Source organism: Mobula hypostoma, chromosome 12, assembly GCF_963921235.1.
Source record: "Mobula hypostoma chromosome 12, sMobHyp1.1, whole genome shotgun sequence".
In the NCBI taxonomy this organism is placed as follows: Eukaryota; Metazoa; Chordata; class Chondrichthyes; order Myliobatiformes; family Myliobatidae; genus Mobula; species Mobula hypostoma.
This window is the reverse complement of record NC_086108.1, coordinates 46,237,691-46,260,188: the sequence shown is the minus strand read 5'-3', so window position 1 is coordinate 46,260,188 and position 22,498 is coordinate 46,237,691. Positions and strand designations below refer to the sequence as shown.

Sequence of the window (22,498 nt, the reverse complement as noted above, 5' to 3'; positions counted from 1 at the left end):
AAAGTGCATTATAGGTAAACAAATAAAGTCTAAGACCCAAGATAAGGTAAACTGGGAGATCAGGAATTCACCTTTTGCATGTGAGAGGTCCATTCAAAAGTCTGAAAACACTGGGGTAGAAGCTGACCTTGATTCTGGTGGTCTGTGCATTTTAGCTTTTGTATTTCTGCCCAGCAGGGTAGAAGAAGAGGGAATAACCTGGGTGGGTGGGATCCTTGATTATGCTGGCTGCTTTCCAGAGGCAGTTGAAAATTAGACATAAAACATTGAAGTGCTGAAATAAAACATTTTATAGAGCTGGGCAACACATCCAAATATGAAGATGGATACAAGTTTAAAGGCAGAATTCTTAGCAGTGTGGAGGAACAAAAGGATCCTGAGGTCCAAGCCCACAGATCCCTCAAAGTGGGATTTGGTACGGTGGTTGGGTGTTGTTAGGAAGGTTAAAAAGGTGTGTAGTGTTCTGGCCTTCTTTACTTGGAGATTGAGTTCAAGAGCCATGAGGTAATGATGCAGCGCTATAAAACTTTGCATAGATCACACTTTGAGTATTGTGTTCAGTTCTGTTCACCTCATTTTGCGAAAGATGTGGAGGAGAAAGTGCAGAGAAGATATATCAGGATCTGTCTAGATTAGAGAGCATGTAAGGTAGCTTGAGCTGGGTCTTTTTGAGGCAAAGGAAGATGACAGGTGACTTGATAGAGGTGTGCAAGATGATTAAGAGACACAGGGTTGGCAGCCAGCACCTTTATCTCAGGTAGTAATGGCTAATACCAGGGGACATCATTGTAAACTGAGAGGAGGAAAGTTTAGGGGATATGTCAGTGATAGGTTATTTACACGGGGAATGGAGGGGGTGATACAATAAGGGCATTTCAGAAGACTCCTGGCACAGAATCTAAGAAAAATGGCGAGTTATGGACTCTGTAAATGGGGTTAGATTGATCATGGATTATGTTTACATAGATCGGAACAACATTGTGGGGCAAAGGGCCCGGACTGTGCTCTACTGTTCAATACTGCATTCACAATTTTCTAATTTTAACTCAACAACTGTCTTCTCGGGGGTGGGGTCCCCGATTGATGTTAATTTCTCAAGATCCAAGGTGTTTTTATTTGCCTACAGTGACCACACCTCCAGTTGGCAGGACAGCATTGGTGTCCAAGCGCCCTCTCCCAGCGAAGTCCCGCCTGCTCCCCGCGCAATGCTGGCGCTGTCTTCCGTCTGGCGCATGGTGCGCCCGATAGCCCGTCGCTTAGCCGTCCCTTCACCCGGTACGCTGCAATACCGCAGGGCCATGACCACCTTAGCCGGCGTCGCGGACGTGGAAATCGACCCTGACGGGGTGTTCAAATACATCTTGGTGCGGCTGAGCCGCAGAGACGGCTCGGAGCACAAGGACATCGTGCGGGGCACCAAGAGCGCCGAGTTTCACAGTAAGTGGGCCCGGGAACTGAGGCCTGCAACAGGCAGTGCATACGCCTCCTCTGCTGAGAGTGGCTGCAGTGGTTCTGTTTGAATTTTACACACATCAACGGGACCCTGTTTGTTTTGTGTCATTGCCTTTGAAGGTTCAATTAATTGTAGAGTGCAAAGTGGATCCGCCCCCTTGGGTATGGAGTGACCAAATACAGCATTGCCTGAGGACTAGAGTCCCTCTGCGTCAGGGTTAGGATTTCAACCTGGCAGGAGATCTAGTTCACTTGATATGCATTGCTTATGCAGGAGCCTATAACCTCACTGGTTTTACAAGCCCAGAGCACCGGCTTAAGTATAGGAACTTTAAACATGGGGGGGGGGGGGCGGTGTCAGACTAAATCTATATTGTGTAAAGTAGTTGTGTTCTAAAACTTAGATTTCTTTGCAAAAGGACAGATAGATTGATAATTGAAAATAAATAGTGTGGTTAGGGAGTTGTTTGGTATATTAGCCTTCATTAGTCAGGGGATTGAGTTTGACAGCTATGAGGTTATGTTGTAGCTCTATAGAACTCTGCTTAGATTACACTTTGAAAATTGTGTTCAGTTCTGTTTGTCTCATAGGAAGGATGTGGAAGTTTTAGAGAAGGTGCAGAGGAGATTCACTAGGATAATGCCTGGATTAGAGAGCATGATATATGAAGATAGATTGAGCAAGCTAGGGCTATTTTCTTTGGAAAACAAGAGGAAGAGAAAGAGATTTGATAGAGGTGTGCAAGATGATAGGTATAGATCAAATGGACAGCTACAGATTTTCTTCCCAGGGGAATTTGAGGGGGCACGATTTTAACTTGTTGGGAGGAATGTCAGAGGCAGGTTTTTTACAGAGAGAGTGCTGGGTGTGTGGAATGCACTGCCACAGATGGTGGTAGAAGCAGATATATTAGGGACATTTAAGAGACTCTTGGATAAAGCATTTGGATGAAAGAAGGAGGACTTTGGAGGGCTATGTGGAGGAAGGATTGGATTGATCTTGGAGTTGGTTAAAGGATAGATTTTTTGATATGCTTGCACTCACAAGTTGAGGTACAAGTATAAGAGTTACAGCTGTACAAAACATTGGTTAGACTCCATTTGGAATATTGTGCACAATTCTGGTCACCACACGACTGGAAGGATGTGCTGTCAATAGACAGTGCAGAGGAGATTTGCCAGGATGTTGCCTGGAATGGATGGCAGTCAGATTTTTGAATAGTTCATGAACACGATGTCACTATTCCGCTTCTGCATTATTTATTTATTTTATTTTTTATTGTAACGTATAGTAATTTTTTTTTATGTATTCCACTGTGGTGCTGCCACAAAACAATGAATTTCACAGCATATGTCAGTCATGATAAACCTGATTCTGATTTTATAGGAGTTAATAAAATTACTATCTACCCCATAAGTTACGAATCAAGGATCAGCTTTATTCAACATATATACTATATGTATTGGGTATTTGCTGTGGTATGTTGGTACCACATGCCACAAAAAACAATATTTAACAATTACTTTTATATTCTTTATTCTTTATAAGCTAGGTTAAAGTACATATATGGAACAAAGTATGCATGTATACATAAATATCAGCATGCATTTACAATGTATCAGATTTATAAAAAAGTGTTTTAAGTGTTTACAGTGCATTGCAGTGAGAGGGTGAGCTAACTAGAATGATTGATCTGGGGAAACAAACTTTTAAGATGGCAGAAAGTATTCATTCTAATAGCTTATAGCACTTTCTAGAAGGGAGTTTTTGGAAAAGGCAGTTTGCAGAATGGGTAGTATCGAGGATCACATTCCCTGCCCGCTTCTTTGTCTTGGACACATACAACCCTGCAGTGATGATATACTGCAGCCAATGACGTTTTCTACTGACCTGACAGATCACTGTAGTTTTTATGCATTGTGAGAGACTGCCGCACCAAACCAGACGATAATGGCTGATGTGAGGATACCCTGGGATACTCTCAATGAGAGTAGTGTGGATTTTGCTCCATTATGTTCCAGGGAAGAAATATGTTCAATGCTAAGCTTTTTTTTTGTTAATGAAGGAGATACGGTTCTCCCACTTGATGTCCTGGGAAGTCAATGTGCCCAGGAACTTGAATATTGAAATGGTGCTAACTGTAGAGTTGAGTATGATGAGTGGGTGGAGAGGGGTCACATTTCTCCGGAAGGCAATTGTGTCTCCACTGTTTTGAGGGCATTCATCTCTAAGTTGTCGTGATTACACCAGGACACTTGTGTACCTCAAGTGGTACTTGGATTTGACGCCTCTGGTGATTAGTCCAATGACAGTGATATTGGCCACAGGTTTTTTCAGTTTAACTGATGGATCACTGGAGAAGCTGTCATTGGTGTATACAGACAATAGTGGAAAGAAGAGAACACCATCATTGAGTGAGTGGGATGTAGAGATATGCTTGTTCATCTCACTTCCTGCCTCCTGTCAGAGAAGATGTTTGTGATCCATCTGCATATGGGATCTGATACGTTAAGTTTACAGAGTTTCTCTTGCAGAAGCTCAGTGATGATGGTTTTGAAGGCTGAACTAAGATCAACAAAGAGGATCCTGACATGCGTTCCAGGGGAGTAGAGGTACTGTAGTATGAAGTCCAGACTGATGTTAACTGCATCATCAACAGATCTGTTGGCTCTGCAGGAAATTGCAGCAGATCTAGAAAATTTTTGAATTATGGATTTGAGAAGTGACATGACCAGCCTTTCAAAAGTCTTCATTACGACTGATGTTTTTTAAAATTTATTTTATTTAGAAATAAGTGACTGCAACTGGCCCATGGTCATTAGGTCCAGTGATCTTTGATTTTTGTTTTGGAGACTAGAATAATAACAGATTTCTTGAAATATTCTGGAACTGTGCATAGTCTAAGAAACTGATTGAACACGTATGTGAAAATTTTAGACAGCTATTAGTGCAGTGTTTAAGGAACACCACTAGTCACCGGCAGCCAATGAGAAAAGGCTCCCTTTATTTCCACTCTTTGCCTCCTGCCAGTCAGCCAATGTTCTATCCATGCTAGTATCTTTCCTGTAATACCATGGGCTCTTATTAAGCAGCCTCATGTGCGGTACCTTATTAAAGGTCTTCTGAAAATCCAAATATGCAACATCCTCAAATTCTCCTTTGTCTATCCTGCTTGTTATTTCCTCAAATAATTCCAATGGATTTGTTAGACAAGATTTTCCCTTAAGGAAACATGCTGACTTTTGCCTATTTTGTCATGTGCTTCTAAGTATCCCAAAATCTCGTGCTTAGTGGACTCCAACATCTTCCCAACCACTGAGGTCAGGCTAACTGGTCTATAATTTCCTTTCTGCTGCCTCCCTCCCTTCTTGAAGAGTGGAGTGATCTTTGTAATTTTCCAGTCCTCTGGAACCAGTCAGAATCTAGTGATTCTTAAAAGATCATTGCCTTAAACCGTCCACAATATCGTCAGCTACCTTTTCAGAACCCTGGGGTATAGTCCATCTAGTCCAGGTGACTTATCTGCTTTCAGACTTTTCAGCTTCCTAAGCAATTGCATTCACTTCTGCCCCCTGACACTCTCAAACTTCTGGCATACTACTAGTGTCTTCCACTGAGAAGATGAATGCAAAATACTTACTTAGTTCATCTGCCATTTCGTTGTGCCCTATTATTACCACCCCAGCATCATTTTCTAGTGGTCAGATACCTATTCTTACCTCCCTTTGCACATTATATATCTGAAAAATCCTTTGGTATTCTCTTTACTATAGGCCAGCTTACCTTCATACTTCGTCTTTTCCCCCCATGGCATTTTTAGTTGCCTTATGTTGATTTTTTTAAAACCTTCCTAATCTTCTAATTTACCACTAATTTTTGCTCTATTATATTCCCTTTCTTTTGCTTTTATGTTATTTTTTGACTTCTTTTGTCAGCTACAGTTGCATCATCCTTCCTTTAGAGTACTCTTTCTTTGGGATGTATCCATCCTGTGCCTTCCGAAATATCTCCCAGAACCTACAGCCACTGCTGTTTTGCTGATAACTCTGCTAGTGCCTCCTTTCAGTCAGCTTTGGCCAGCTCCTCTCATGCCTCTATAATTCCACTGTAATCCCTCTCCCTCTCAATAGCACCTCTGCCCTTTTTCCACTGAGACCAAATATATTTATTTGACAGCTTTGATGGCCTTCTCCAGTGTGCACTGGTGCATTCAGTCTGATACTTCCAAGCTTAAGATCATGATCCAGATAAACCACTCACCAGAAGGGGGATCCTCTCTACAGTTAAAACCATCTATGATCCTATAGGAATCTTGTGTCCAGCGGTGCTATCTGCTAAGAGATCCTACAAGATCTATCTAAGAAAGCTTGGCTGGGATGACACTATCCCTACATCAGTTTCTTAAGAGTGGAAAAGCTGGCTGGAAGAACTCTGACATTTGGAAGACTTCAAGATTGTGAGATATTTGAAGCCCCTGAATTTTGGAGATGTTATTGCTGTACAGTTATACTACCTTACAGAAGCAAGCAAAGATGGCTACGGAGCAGTGACCTACCTATAGTCGCACAGCACACGCTGTCAGGTACACGGTGCTTTTATCATGGGAAAATCTAGGGTCACTCCAATGAGGTCAGTTTCTATTCCTTGTATGGAGCTCACTGCTGCTTCGATGGCAAGCTGTATGGATACATTGTGGAGTTGCACATGCAGCTTCATGACTCATAGTACTTCTGTACTGAAGTATAAATGCCCACTGTACTTTCTTCCACAGATGTTGCCTGGACTGCTGAGTTCCTCCAGCATTTTGTGCGTATTGCTCAGATTTCTAGCATCTGCTAGATGTTCTCTTGTTTAAGAATGAAACTTCCAGGTTCCGAACCTTTGTTACAAACAAAGTTTCAGAAGTTCTTAAGGTCTCACAGACATCTCACTGCAGGTATGTAAACACTTTAATCAACCCGGCAGATGTGGCTTCTAGAAGTTTGAAGGTGAAAGCATTCCTGAATAATGAAACATGGGAGTCAGGACCTCAATATCTTCTTCAGCTTGAAAGTGCATGGCCTGATTATTCTGGAGAACTACTGGATACTCCAGAAGTCAAGACAAGTGCTACAATAAATGCTGTGCAGATTGAAGATGAGAAGGATGCAGGAACGTATATAATCACCTCTCATCTTGGACGCATTTGAGGAAACAGTGGTCTGGATTCTTAGATTTAAGAACCTGCTCTTGTTTCTTAGTCAGAAGAGGAAGCAATTGAACATTGCTCTTGCTCAGTCTGACTTGGATGAAGAACAGCAAAGGCATTCTTTGGAGAGAGAGATTGAAAGGGCCAAAGGTCAGATCAGCTGAGTTTGTCTCTCAATGACGAGCTCAGAAAGGCTGAAATGGAGATAATTGAGTTTTGACAAAATGACTTCCAGATGAATTCTAAAGTTTGCAAAGGGGAGAAAGTATGAAAAGGAACAGCCAGATTTTCAAGCTCAATCTAGTACTTGAAGATTGTTTCTTGAGAGTTGGTGCATGGCTTAGTCAGTTAGACATCCTTCTGAGGTATGTACATCAAGAGGTGGGATGTGGTGGCGGTAACTACATGTTATCTAGCTGGTGCCAAAAATACTGGATTCCCTGTGCTAATGCAGCTATAAAAAGAACCGTTTCTAAGTCAATGCAGCTCCAGAGTGCCAGCACAGGGCAGATTGGCCTCTTTCCAGATGATCCTCCATTTACATGTGTAGGAGTGGACTACTTTAGACCTTTTGAGGTGAAGAGCAGAGGGACTATGATAAAGAAACATGTGGTCATATTTACTTGTCTAGCTGTGCAAGATGTTCACATTGAAGTGGCACCTTCTTTGGACAGATTCCTTTGTTAATGCACTTCGACACTTTATAGAAAGATGAGGACAGGTTCATGAACCATGCTCTGATAATGCGACAAACGTAGTTGGAGCTGAGCATGAGTTGAGATGCCAAGTTGGCTGTGTTGCTTGGCTGCACTAATCCTGCTTGCTAGCATTAGTTCTGCAATCCCTTTATGACTATCATACAGAAGCACTCATGTCTACAGTGATGAAATGCTTTGAGAGGTTAGAATCAACTCCTGCCTCAGCAAGAAACTGGGCCCACTGCAATTTGCCTACTGTCACAATAGATCCAAGGCAGACACAATCTCAATGGTTCTTCACATGGCCTTGGATCACCTGGTCAATACAAACCCTGTGTCAGGATGCTGTTTGTTGACTATAGCTCAGCAATTAACACCATCATTTCCACAGTCCTGATTGATAAGCTGCAGAACCTGGGCCTCTGTACCTCCCTCCTCAACTGGATCCTTGAGTTCCTAACTGGATGACCTGATGATAATATCTCCTCGCTGACAATCAACACTGGTGCTCCTCAGGGTTGTGTGCTTTGCCCACTGTTCTACCACTGCTATACCCGTGACTGTGTGGCTAAGTATAACTCAAATACCATCTATAAATTTGCTGCTGATAAAACCATTGTTGGTAAAATCTCAGATGGCGATGGGAGGGTGTACAGGAGCAAGATATTACCAGCTTGTGGAATGGTGTAGCAGCAACAACCTTGCACTCAACGTCAGTAAGATGAAAGAGCTGATTGTGGATTTTAGGAAGGGTAAGACAAAGGAACACAAACTAATCCTCACAGAGGAATCAGAAGTGGAGAGAGTGAGCAATTTCAAGTTCCTGGGTGTCAAGTTCTCTGAGGATCTAACCTTGTCCCAACATATCAATGCAGCTGTAAATAGGACAAGACAGCAGTTATATTTTATTAGGAGTTTGAAAAGATTTGGTTTGTCACCTAAAACATTTGAGTTGTTCTATAGATGTACCATGGAGAGCATCCTGACAGGCTGCATTACTGGGGGTGGGTGGGGGTGTTGGAGGGCTTCTGCACAGGACCAAAAGAAGCTACAGAAGGTTGTAAAATTAGTCAGCTCCATCTTGGGTACTAGCGACCATAGTATCCAAGTCACCTTCAAGGAGCAGTGCTTACAGGAAGGCAGCGCCCATCGTTAAGGAGCCCTATCACCCTTTTTCTTACTGTTACTGGCGGGCAGGATGTACAGAAAGCTGAAGGCATGCACTTGGCAATTCAGGAACAGCTTCTTTCCCTCTGCCATCCGATTCCTAAATGGGCATTTAACCCATGAATACTGCCTCACATTTTTTTCTTTTTTTATGTATTTTTTTCTTTTTTGCCCTATTTTTAAACTTGCTATTTAATATACATATTTACTGTAAGTGATTTTTTTTCCTATATTATCATGTATCACATTGTACTGCTGCTGCAAAGTTAACAAATTTCACGACACATGCCAGTGACAATAAACCTGAATCTGATTCTGATTCTAGATGACTGTTACATGGTTAGGCTTGAAGAGGAAAGAAAGAGGATATTTGCGTAAATGATAAGATGATTATCCATGATGATTTCATGTTTCCTAATTTTTGTAGTATGTAGTTGTAATTATTATAGTGTAGTAATTAGCAGCTGGGATGTAGGAGCCATGTATCTATTGTCTGCCTGTATTATATTTTGTGTTGTGTATTTTATTATGGGTTACGTTAATTTGTCACTTGGGGTTGGATGTGGTAGAAGTAAACAGGTATAGTCCCGTATTCACCTTTTGTGCCATTAGTTTAGTTAGATAGAGGCTTGGCATGATTTGGATGTTTTTTGTTGACCATTTATTTCACTTATGTCGGTAAAATCGTTAATTTCACTATCACTATGCTAGCTTCACCAATATCGATAAATTTGACCATCTATTGCTGCTTTCGTAATAAAGGATCGAACATACTTGTTTCAATGTGGAACTAATACAGCCAGCTTGGCCTCTTTGAACTCACTTTTATCTCCACATCTGAAGGCCTGCTGCTTCTCCAGATACAACAGTCTTAGCTCTGCATAAAACCAGGGTTCATTATTACTGAAGCTGCTGATTGTTTTAGTGGGGATATAGGAAGTAACCGTGTTAGTATACAGTATTTATTAAAGCTGTCAATACTAGTTTTAAAGATGTTCCAATCAGTGGAATCAAAGCAGTCTCCTAGCATCTGTGGCTGTATCAGACCATATTTTTCCAACTTTATTAGTGGGCTTCATGGTGAAGTCCACTAAAAATAATGTGATAGATGGATTCTTTTTCCCAAGATAGGGAGTCGAACTAAAGGACATAAGTTTAACCTGAGAGAGGAGAAATCTAAAGGTGATCTGAGAAGTAAATTTTTTACAAGGGATAGATTATCTGGAATGAACTGCCAGAAAAATAGTAGAGGCAGATGCAATCGGAATGTTTAAGATACATTTGAACCGTTAATTGGATAGGCAAGGTATAAAGGGATTGCAGAACTAATGCTAGCAAGCAGGATTAGTGCAGCCAAGCAACACAGTTAGCACGGACAAGGTGGACCCAGAGGGCCTGTTTCTGTGCTTCATGATTCTGTGATGAGCAGAGGATTCAATCAAACAGCACAACAGAAACTGTTTAATATAATGCCACAGAAGTATATCACAAGAAGTGAAATAGGATACAAAGATATAAGCACTTAATATGGAAATTGTACATTTGTATTCGTTTTCCAGCAAAGTGGCCACAGGAGAATCCTGCATTGTTTGCCTACCCTTTGCCTTTCCTGATGGTCATCACCTGCCTGTCACCTGCAACTTAGGTGTGACCATTTCACTGGAACTCATCTGATGTTCCCAGTATCCTGGATGATCTTAAGTGCTCCAGCTCCACCTCCTTAATGCAGTCCCTAACACTGGAAGTCTGCCTAATGGATCCTGACCCGGATCTGGGCCGTACCCTCCCAATATCTGGACCTGCCTCTTGGTTTTTTTTGCACTAGCTTACTTTCCCTTTTCTATTTTCTATCTATGACTTGTAATTTAAATTTTTACTATTTACTATCAATTTGTACTCCAGGGAGTGCGAAGCACTGTATCAAATATCGCTGTGACTGTACACTCTAGTATCAATTGTTTGGCGATGTTACATACACCGTAACTGGGTTGCCAAACCAGCAGAAATGGACTACTCAGTTGGAGTCTGGATTACTGGAACTAAGAAAGTTTTATTAAAGAAATAAGCAACACAGTACTCTAATAGTAAGGATATAAATGCAACAGGTTAGCAATGAATAAACGCACATGTACACAGAACTAGGATAATAGGGTCAATCAGCTCTATCGCAGTCTAGGGGTAAAATGTTCAATCACAAGTGACAGGGTTCAGTTTAGTTCAGTTCGCAGTAACCGCTGTCGTGCCGTTGGAGAGAGAGAGAGAGAGAACGAATGAATATGCAAATCGGGTTCCAAACAGACCTTCGATATTCCTCGCAGTTAGCTTTCGGGCGAGCCCTTTGTAATGTCTTCTGACGTCACCTACTGTGACCCCTCCGTTCCAGACACGATCGTTCTTCAGCGGTGAACCCGGCACCCAGGCAAGGGCGGACACACACCAGGTTCCCGCCGACCGTATCTTTCCACCCTGTGCGTCTATGGCTGGTCCCGCGAGCAGTCCTCCAAAACTCACACCGACTTGTGGGGGCGCACCGCTTCCAGGGTCTCGTTACCTTGTGGTGTCATGTGTGTTGTCTTAGCGAACCTGCCCCTTTTTATCCCCCTGCTGAGGTATCGCCTGTCCATCACACTTCAAACAGTTCAGGGTTCAAAAGGAGCTGGTCTTGACAATACTCAGACCCGTGTCTCCTTCCGTTAAACTCTCGTCTCTTCATTAACATTTCCAAATGCTGCTCCATTGTCTTACTTATCTCTCTCTCCTGAAGCCAGGTGGCAAATCAACTGTTGATCCCACTGGTGCTAGCACAGGACAGTTAACATCTTAGTCTATGTGTACTTTTGTAACCCTCTTTCATCACAGCGACAATAAAGTAAAATAAAAATAATCTGCCACAACCTACAGGATGAGCATACTGCTGCCCTAGTCTGCATGCTGATACACCAGTTCTGAAGATTAAAGTTGAAAGATCTTACCTGTACTCGACATGACTCTTAGTTCTGCTCAGACTCTTCACTTAGTTTAGCTGAAAGAATGCATAATAATAGAGTGTGAATGTTTGTCTTGTCACATTGCGTCTACTTACCATTGGTGGTAAGTGGAAGGTTTGATGAATAGGATGGCTACTCAGCACTAATATGTCCCACTTTGATGATGGAACTACTTTAGGTAGAACAGTGCGTGAGGCTAGTTGTGCAGTTGCTGGGAAAGGAGATTTGCTGATATCTTTGTTGACTTTGGCTGCACTGTCCATATCATGGATGCCTCCTTCTTGGGATTGACTTCATCAAGAAATTACTTCCACTGTCTGAAAACGTGGAATGATTCAGCAGATTAAGCATCACCTGTAAAAGGAAAAATCACAACATTTCTCGATGAAAACCCTTCATTGGAACTGATGAAGAGTCCTGGGCCTGAAACATTAAATCTGTCTCATTTTGCATGCAAGTGACCAGCCGAATGCCTACAGCAATGTCTTCAGTTGTTTTGTCAATGTTACCCCTCCCACTGTTGCTGTATTATACACATTAGTGACACCTTGGGTGTAAAACCTGTTGATGAGGTATATCTGTAGTGGAGGATGGAGCCAGGAGGGAGAAGTTGTGGGGGGGAGGAACAAAGATGATGTAGGGGCATGTAAAATGGAATAAAAATAGGAGGGCAAGAGCAAGATTGGAAGAGATGGGGGTAAAAGGGGAGAAAATACAAAGGAGAAATTGGAAAGCTCAGTGTTCATATCATTGGGTTGTAGATTACCCAGGGAGAATATGAAGTGTTGTTCCTCTAGTTCATGTTGAGCTCCACTTTGCCAGTGGAGAAGGCCAAGGATGGGAATTAAAATCGCTGCTGAGGACAGTGTGCTCTGCTAAACAGATGCCCACTCTCCCTCTGGTCTCACTGATGTAATGGCGGGCACATTAGGACAAAGGGATGCAGTTAGACGAGATGAAGATTTGAGCTCCTCTACTTCCTTAGAAGTTAGTGAAGATTCAGCATGACATCTAAAAAACACTGACAAACCTCTGTAGATGTGTGGTGGAGAGTATATTGACTGGCTGTGTCACAGCCTGGTATGGAAGCACCAATGCTCTTGAATGGAAAATCCTGCAAAAAGTAATGGATACAGCCCAGTCCATCAAGGGTAAAGCCCTCCCCACCATTGAGAACATGTATATGGAGCGATATTACAGGAAAGCAGCATCCATCATCAGGGAACCTTCCCACCCAGGTCATACTCTCTTCTTGCAACTCCCATCAGGAACCTCGGGACTCATTCCACCAGGTTGAGGATCAGTTATTATCCCTCAACTATCAGGATCTTGAACCAGAGGGCAATAACTTCACTCATCTTCGCTTTCCCTATCACTGAACTGTTCCCACAACCTATGGACTCACTTTCAAGGACTCTTCATCTCATGTTCTTGATATTTATTGCTTGCTTATTCATTCATTCATTCATTCATTCATTCATTCTTTCTCTTTGTATGTATTTGCAGAGTGTGTTGTCTTTTCAACACCGGTTGTCCACCCTGTTGGTGCATTATTTCATTGATTTTATTATAGTCATTGGATTTATTGAGTATGCCTGCAAGGTAAATGAATCTCTAGGTTATGTGTGATGACATATATGTACTTTGATAATAAATTTACCTTGAACTCTTAACGTGATTTTTTCCCCTGATCTGGAAAGGTGGTTTAGGTCCCTGAATGGTGGTGAGGGAGGAGATGTAAGGACAAGTGTTACACCTCCTGTGATTGCATGAGAAAGTGCCAGGAGGCAGGAAGGTGTAGGTGGGGAGGATGAGCGTACCAGGGACTAATAGAAGGAGTGATCCCTGGAGAAAGCAGAAAGGGGTGGTGAGGAGAAGATGTGGCTGGTGTGGGATCTCATTGCATTTGGTGGAAATGACAAAGTAAGAGAGACTGATGTGGAGACACATTAGGATGAAAAATGATGACGCAGGAATTCTTTGTTTACTCTGTTTGGATGAGAGTTGAAGTATGAGAAATAGAGGAGATGTAAAATAGAAGAAAATAGAGGGCTGTACCAACCATACCAGAAGGGAAGCCACACATCCTGATAAAGGAGGACATCACAGATACCCTGGGGAGGCGATGGAGGTGAAGAAAATAGGAGAAAAGGATAGCATGTCTACAATAGACAGGATGGGAAGAGGCATAGTGTAAGTACCTAAGGGGATTTATAGTAAATATCAGTGGGTAATTTCTCTCCTGAGACAGTGAGATCTAGAAAAGGGAGAGAAGAATCAGAAGTTGTAATGGAAAAGAGTTGAAGAGTGATGTCGGAGAAAGTTTGGAACAAGGACTGTTCCATGTAGGTATTGAAAAGGCAGGCATAGCACTGGCCTGTGCATGTGCCCATGGCAATACCCTTGATTTCTAGGACGTGAGAGGAGTCAAAGGAGAAGTTGTTCAAGGTAAGAAAAAGTTCTGCCAAATGAACGAGAGCATTGGTGGAGGGGAACTGGTGGACTTTGTTGTAGAAAGAAGCAGTTGACTTTAAAATTTTCCATTTAGTGAGTGGGCGTGCATAAAGACTGGTCATCTATAGTGAAAATGAGATGGTGGGGGCAGAGAATTGGAAGTTGTCAAGATGATGGAGGGCTTTTGAGATGTCCCGTATGTAAATGGAAAAGGACTGGATGAGGGGATGCAGGATAGAATCAAGCTATGAGGGCAGAAACAATGGGTCTACTAAGACAGATCTGGTTTTGGATCTCAGGTAAGAGATAGAAGTAGGAATCACAGGCTTAGGGCACTATCAGATTGGCAGCTATGGCAGGGAGATTTGATGTGTTCTGATCTGAGCGGGCAGGAGATGATAGCTGGTGTTCATGGTAGGATCAAGGTAGAGGTCAGTCTGCCAGACTACAATAGCACTGCCCTTGTGTGTGGATTTGATGTCTAGGTGTTACCATTTAGCAGGATACAATATTCAACCCCTTGAGCCTGCTTCCTCAAACTTCATTTTCCTGCTCTACACCCATTGTCTTTGATTCCTTTAACATCCAGATTTCTTTAAGTAACTAAAAAAGTAAGAGATTTAAACAAATCAATCATTACACAGATTATATGATTTAAGAATAACTGTACCTAACCTCCCAGTGAAAGGCCAGGAAGCATAATGTGAATTGCACAACTGGATTTTAAAAAAAGCTATGAACTGGTTGTACAATATCTTGTAAGTTTTTGGAGGTGTGTTGGCAGTGACATTTCAATCCTCAATGAATATGAATCTCACCAAGATATTAGGAAAAGAGCTGCAGGTCCTGTTATAATCAACTCTGTAGGAGGTTGAGGAGTGATCTGATGGAGTTATGTAAAATAATGAGTGGCACAGACAAGGTGAAGGCACATATTCTTTCTCCCCCCCCCCCCCAGAGAAAGGATGTTAATTGTAAGAGAGCATATATAGGTTTAAGATCAAAGGTGAATGACTTAAAAGGGACATCAGGAGCAGCTTCTGCACACAAAGAGTGGTGCATGTTTGGAATGAGCTGCCAGAAATAATGGTTGAGATAAGCACATCAATGACATCTAAAAACCATGTAGGTAAACACATGGATAGAAAAGGTTTAGAGAACATTCAGCCAAACTCTAGCAGGTGGGTCTAGCTGTCTGGGTAATGTAGTCAGCATGGTTGAGTTGGGCCAAAAGGGCCTTTTTTCCACCCTGTATGGCTGTGTGACACCTGCATGCAATTTTAGTTCAAAAAATATTTCTACAAAACAGCTGGTTTACTTGATGAAAATGGTGGCATTAGATGGGCTGTTAACTATGTTCTCAATTTAATACAGATCACATCTTTGAAAAGTTATGTTCTGAAATGGAGAAGCTGGAACTGGAGTGCAAATGTCTAGGAGGAGGAAAGATTCAACACAACCCCAAAGAGAAGAAAATCCGAGTATTTGGCCTCTCCACGGTGAGCATTATTGTAACTCCTGAAGTGAAGTGGAAGGCAGGGTCGCTTAATAAAATGATATCCCATTACCAAGAATAGGCATTGTGACATATCGGGAAGTAAGGTTAGGAGAGCAAGGCTGAGAACAGTGACATGCACGTTCATTGCATATTGTCTAATTGCTGTTGGCGAAACAGTCTCGATGAAGGGTCTCGACCCAAAACAGTCACTGTCTGTTTCTCTTCAGAGATACTATCTGATCTGCTGAGTTCCTCCACTTTATGTGTGTTGCTTTTAATCTATTGGCAGTTTGACAGGTGATTAGTAAAAATGAGCAGCTGTTGGACAGTCACAGAGAATGGTCTGTCTAGTAGATTATTCAGCAAGGCCAGTGGCTTCAATCCTTTCACTGTTGAGTGACAGCATTATCATACAGTAATGCAGTTCTGCAAGTGTCAAAGGAACTCAGGCAGCTCAGGAATCCTGTAGACAATGTTGTGATCTATATGAAGTTTTCGAGTTTTGCTCCTTTCAAGCTTGGAAAGAATGCAAAACAGTTGGCTACTTACCTTCAAAAAAGCTTGCACAGTGTATTTGCCTTTAGGTAGGCATTAGTGCCACATTTACCTGAGGAGGAAAAGTAAAGAACTGGCCTCAATATACAAGAGAGCTTTTCATTTGCCAATACTGTTCTTGTCTTCAGTTAAACGGGGAGTGCAGCTCCTGGTTTGTGCTATTAAAAAGTAATGAAGTGATCTTTGTCAAAAGTCATCTGGTGGCTATATGGCACTGCTCCCAGGGACTACATATAAACAGCAATTGCCAAATTTTGCAAACTGGCATATTTCCATTGCCTAGGAGTATATGCTGAGAGATCTCTGAAGTTTGGTATGACTGTAACAAAGGCTCAATTGAGAAAAGCCACAGCTACATACTGTGCTGTTACAGATATTCTGAACTAGAGAGCATTGAGGGAATCATTGGAAACCAAGCAATTATACAACAGCAAGAATATACAGGAAAGTATCAGGTACTCTTACACCTCAAGTTTTGAGTTGACAAATCAGTGGGTTTGACTGGCCTTGTAGACCCTTATTCCCTCTGGGCTGCAGATCTGCAGTGTACCTTGTTGAATTCTGTATCATTTTGCCTTGTTGTTATGGCTTGCTGTGTACATGACAGATAAGGTGCTCCTTGCTCTCCATCAATGGTAATGTGAATAGCTAGTCAAAAGAGGCACTGAGGGCTTGACTTTGAGAATATTTTCCCTGTGATGAAACAGCAGATGTCACAGTATCTCCATACTAATCATGGCTTTCACATTCTCCAGTCATCTTGTACCTAGGGATTGAAATTACCAATGCCTGAAGTTGCAGGTCGCCCTGTTACCTTTAGTTTCTTGTGTTGGCAGTTTCAGTATGACACTGAACAACTTTGCTGGATTAAGAAATAATTTTGTCAGGTGCAAGTTACTACTTATTCTAAAGTTATTTCACAAAAGGCTGTAAATCTTGCTAAGGTTGTGGTACATGGAACTATAATATTAAGCAATTTATACTCCTGCATCATGCCAATTTGAAATGTCAATTGGAATGAAGTACCAAATCGAGGTTACATACAAAGTACCAATTACACTCTGTGAATCATCTTTAATATAATCATGTGAATAGCCCATTCATTAATTCACTGTCTCAGTTCAACTATGAAATTTCTTAGGACATCTCCACATGTTGAAATCAACTCTGACATTCATAAACCTGATCTATGAATACCAGAGTAGAGTTCAAGGGATTTTAGATTTAGCTGTTTTTTTCCTCTTTGCTGTCCTCTTCAGAAAGCAACATCTGGGCTTGTGTTACCTGGCGGCCATCCTGTTACCTGTTTATGGAGGTTTCAATGTCGGTACCTAATCCTGAACTCACACAATATCTGTATTTACTTTATTGCTTGAGCAGGAACTTAGCTAGATTTAAAGTGTTGTGTACAATGAAAGTGAATATAATTAATCTTCATGCCCCCTCTCTTTCAGGGTTTTGGGAAAGCAGATCACTCTGTTTCTGTGGAAAAGTTGAAGAGTGTGTACAAGAACTATGAAGTTACTTGGTCAGATGATACCAAATAAAAAAGAAGAATCTCTTGCATTATTCTCCATCAAGATCAATGTAAAACCTTGTTCAAGTAGTTTCTGTTTCTTGACGAGTTCAATTTATTTATAGAATTTGATTGAGCTGTGATGGTGCTAAGAGACTTTGTACACATTGGCATTCAGCAGAAAGAGTATAATACACTTTGAGTTTCTTTACCTCATAAATGATATCTTGTGAATTTTTTTCTCAAATATATTTGTATGGGAATGTCATTAAGTTCAACATGGCTATGAAATAATTGATCATAAGCCTTATAATCTTTTCTGGTTGAGGCAATGTGTAATGCTAGTGTTTGTCACAGGTATGGATTCCTGCTTGTGCTCTTCATATGTTTGTATTTAATTAGGTGAAATATTTGTATCAAGGTGCTCCACTGAAATTACAAAGCTCAGGGAATTGTTGAATAGTGGAGTGGCTGAGACATTTAAGTTCAGTTCATTAAACACATTTCAAATTAAAATTATTTAATCATAATATGATGACTATGGTAATCTAATAATTACTAGGATATAAAAACTAATGAGCTTAAGAAAAAAATGCATGACATCAGATTCACAATAATGTGATTATTGAGCCATTGTCAATTGTACCAGCCATTAAAATAGAGGAAATTATTGAAAATGGAATCATGACTCACAGGCACAACAAAGGGATGCACAGCCAAGCTGAATCTTCAAACAGCTCCTCTCTAACATCTGAGGATATGTTAATACTATAGGAACTATCTCATGGGGTAGTCAAGCAACTATATCACAATATTGTTCATTGTCCCAATTCCTCCATCACTATCTCCAGAAACACTTTGTTCTACTGGCAGGACTGATGTAGCCAACATAGTGGCACAATAGTATGTAGTTGAGCGAATGGAACCAAATCCTAATTATTTACTGGACTCATGGCATCGTCCAGCATAGTCATAGAAACATACTACTGAATCAACCTACTGTGCTCTGTTAGCCAATGAATCAGTATCTCTGTCTCTTTTGAACAGTGTCGGGAGCAGTGAGAATAGCAAGGGCTGGAATATAGTCTGATTTGGGGATTCATCAGCCATCACACAGAATTCCCAAGTACTTAGCTGTGTGTATCCTGAGGAATAGATCTGCTGGAAGTTGTGAAAGAAACAACATGAGTGGGTCAACTTTGTTCCATCTAATCTGATTCCAAGGCCTCTGTTCATAATGGTATTGAATGAAATGACTGTAGAAAGATTCTAATAATAAAAATGTCTTCACATTAAAAATATCTTCGAATCTATTGTGCAAGATACAACCACCACATTAATGGGGATAGATATGGAAATGATTTAATAGTTCAAAATTGAGCAACCATGGGATGCCAAAAGTTTCAGTATGTTTTCTACTATAATTTGAAAGCTCATTACCAAGCATGTTGTTCACTCTGATCTGACTATTTACACTAGAGGCCAAACCTGATTATTGGATAGCACTGTGGCACAGTTAGCAGCAGTGCTGCTTCACAGCTACAGCGACCTAGGTTCCATCCTGGCCTTTGGCATTGCCTGTGTGGAGTTTGCAGGTTCTCCCAGTCACCAAGTGAGTTTCCTCTGATTTCTTCCCACATCTATAATATCCTGGTTGGATGTTTAATCACCACTGGGGTTTACATGAATGGTAGGATCTAGAAAGAATTGATAGGAACGTGGGAAGAATAAAATTGGGGTTAGATTGTTGCTTGGTGCTCAATGTTTGCCATGGATTCAATAGACCCTAGGGCCTGTTTCTGTGCTGTATGTCTCTATGGCCGTGAGGGCATGCTGGGAGTAGTATCAGGTGGAATAAGAAATATGGTGCCAGCATAAAAAAGCTATGTATTAATGCTTAACTTTTGTGGTAATATATTGTAGGCAGCTAAGCAACCTTATAAGCAATAGGTCAGCACAAATTTGCAATCCTACCTACATCCACTTGTTAGTGGTAGTGAACAATTAAACAGCCAACAATAGGAGAAGGTCACGGGAATGCCACATTGAAAGGTACATTGTACGAACAAGGACAGCAGATCACCAGGAACATGACAGCTTAGTCTCCCTCCATGTAGCATACTGACCTACAATTAAGTCATAGTTGCTGGACTAAAATTATTGAACGACACTGATGGAACACCTTTGCCAAGTGAATCACCAGCTTCTTAAAAGTAATTGGAGATAGGAATGAGGTGCAGGTTTTGCCAGTGTTGCACATGTCCTGAGAACAAACAAACACTTCCACACATTTTGGAGGCTTTGTAGACTGAAGAGCCACTAGCACAGCTCATCTGGTAAACGTTAAAACACCACAACAGCTTGAATAATAACAAAACTTTTCTAACGGTGAGTGCAACTGAAATGGTAACAGTAAGGTGAGCTATGTATTTTCATTTATGATAACACTTCTGCAGTTTTTGAAGGCAAAACATCTTGAAAGAGAAATCCAATGCTTAGAATGCATTTAGTGAGGTTAAACTGCTGCTGTTTGAATTCAGTTCAAATATAGTATTGTTTGACCTCAGAAGCTCTATTAAAACCATAATTGTAAAACTAACATCTGTCTTCAAAAAAATGATCAAAATATTGCAGTATTCACAATGTAACAGCCAGTGGAAACGTTCACTTCCCTTCAATTAGATAGTTTGCAACAGTCTTTTGATAGATTCTGGTAATACAGAAGGAAAAAAATACTACTTATGAAGAAACCGATAGGGAAATTTTATTCAAAAAGCATTTTTACAGCCGGTAGTTTCCAGAAATTTGTGTAGTTAATCAGTTTGGCAGATGTTTTAATATCAACTCCTCACATATTGTACTGCAGTATTTGAATGAATACCAAATGAGCACTTTCCTGTTAACGGAACAAAACCCACATGAAGAACAGTTCTGCTGCTGGCTGTCTGTGAATGCCCCCTTGTGTTTAATTATGGAAGTTTAAGTGCATGTTTTAGACTTACTAGACCTACTCTTTATGAAATGAGCCAATCTTCAAGGGAATAAAGGAGAAGACAAATCAAGAGGCATTGAAATGCATTGAACAGGCTGACGATGGAGAAGATTAGATGGAGGAAGGAGTAATGGGAGGAGAACCATGTGGAGTGGGTTTCAGAGAAATGGGGCAAAATAGGGCAATGATAGAGGAAAGGGGAGATGCAGAGAAACAGTGAAGATGGGAGTAGATAATCTCTAGAAAGGGATATAGTTGATTAGATTATGAAGACACGTAGTCCTCTTTTATTGCCGTTTAGTAATGCATGCATTAAGAAATGATACAATATTTCCTCCGGTGTGATATCACAAAACACAGGACAGACCAAGACTGAAAAAACTGACAAAACCACATAATTATAACATATAGTTAACAACAGTGCAACAATACCATAACTTGATGCAGAAGTCCATGAGCACAGTAAAATTCAAAGTCTCTCAAATGTCCCACATCTCACTCAGACGGGAGAAGGAAGAATTCTCCCTGCCATGCCGACCACTGTCCGACTCTGAGTCATACGAAAACTTCGAGCTCTGATCAGCTCTCCCACACCGAGTACTGAGCGCCATCTCTGTCCGAATGATCCGACCTCAACCTTGGTCGCCACCAGCAGGCAAGGCCGGGGAATTTGAGGCCTACCCTCCGAAAGATTCACGACCACGCAGTAACGACAGCAGCGAACGGGTGTTTCAGAAATTTCTCCAGATGTTCCTCTATACTTTCACGTCCATTCTCCATCAAATCAGAATTGTCCATGGTCCCTATTTAACAGATACAATATCATTGATGGTGTGCAGAGGAGGATTTGGCGGTGGAGAAGGGATGGAATATGGTAAGTCAGGGTGTTGGAGAGGAGGTAGGGAAGGTTGAAGGGTACGTGAAGAGGTGATCAGTTTGTAATGGGGTTTTGCGCTTGGAAAATGGTGGAGCGAGTAGGCAGATCAATGGCATTGGTATTGGTTTATTTTTGTTATGTGCTCTGAGGTACAGTGAAAAGTTTTTGTTTGTATGCCATCCAGACAGATCTCTTCATGCAGAACTTCAGCAAGGTTGTAAAAGGGATGGGTGTGGAATGCTGGGAGGATGATCGGGTTCCTCGTCAGGACCTGTCCCTCGGTAACATAATATCACTTTAGTTTTAGAAAGTGGACATAACACCTGGAGTATTGTGTGCAGTTTTGGTCCCCTAATCTGAGGAAAGACATCTTTGCCATAGAGGGAGTACAAAGAAGGTTCACCAGATTGATTCCTGGGATGGCGGGACTTTTATATGAAGGAAGACTGGGTGAATTGGGCTTGTACTCGTTGGAATTTAGAAGATTGAGGGGGGATCTGATTGAAACGTATAAGATCCTAAAGGGATTGGACAGGCTAGATGCAGGAAGATTGTTCCCGATGTTGGGGAAGTCCAGAACGAGGGGCCACAATTTGAGGATAGAGGGGAAGCTTTTTAGGACCGAGATTAGGAAAAACTTCTTCACACAGAGAGTGGTGAATCTGTGGAATTCTCTACCACAGGAAACTGGAGGCCAGTTCATTGGCTATATTTAAGAGGGAGTTAGATATGGCCCTTGTGGCTACGGGGATCAGGGGGTATGGAGGGAAGGCTGGGGCGGGGTTCTGAGTTGGATGATCAGCCATGATCATAATAAATGGCGGTGCAGGCTCGAAGGGCTGAAGGGCCTACTCCTGCACCTATTTTCTATGTTTCTATGTTTCTATAACGCCCAAGATTTCTTCTTATGCTGGGTGGCTGCTGCACACCAACTAACTCATAAGATGGATGTGCCCAACCTGCTGAGTTCCTCCAGCATTATGTGTGTATTGCTCAACTAATTCATGGAATTGACAAGGGTCTTGGTCCAAAGGCAAGAAACCAATAACACATTCGCCAACGGATACTGACACTCAGCACACTTCTGTAAACCCATTCTTCATCCTGTTCTGT

The 22,498-nt window shown here is 41.5% G+C and overlaps 1 protein-coding gene across 1 annotated transcript; it reads left to right on the top strand.

Moving 5' to 3' along the window:
- Positions 1–1,172: 1,172 nt before the first annotated feature.
- Positions 1,173–18,801, top strand: si:dkey-51e6.1. Its single transcript, XM_063064933.1, has 3 exons — positions 1,173–1,437; positions 15,322–15,446; positions 17,455–18,801. The coding sequence occupies exons 1-3, from the start codon at positions 1,206–1,208 to the stop codon at positions 17,545–17,547; spliced, it is 450 nt and encodes a 149-aa protein (XP_062921003.1). The 5' UTR covers positions 1,173–1,205; the 3' UTR covers positions 17,548–18,801.
- Positions 18,802–22,498: the final 3,697 nt, after the last annotated feature.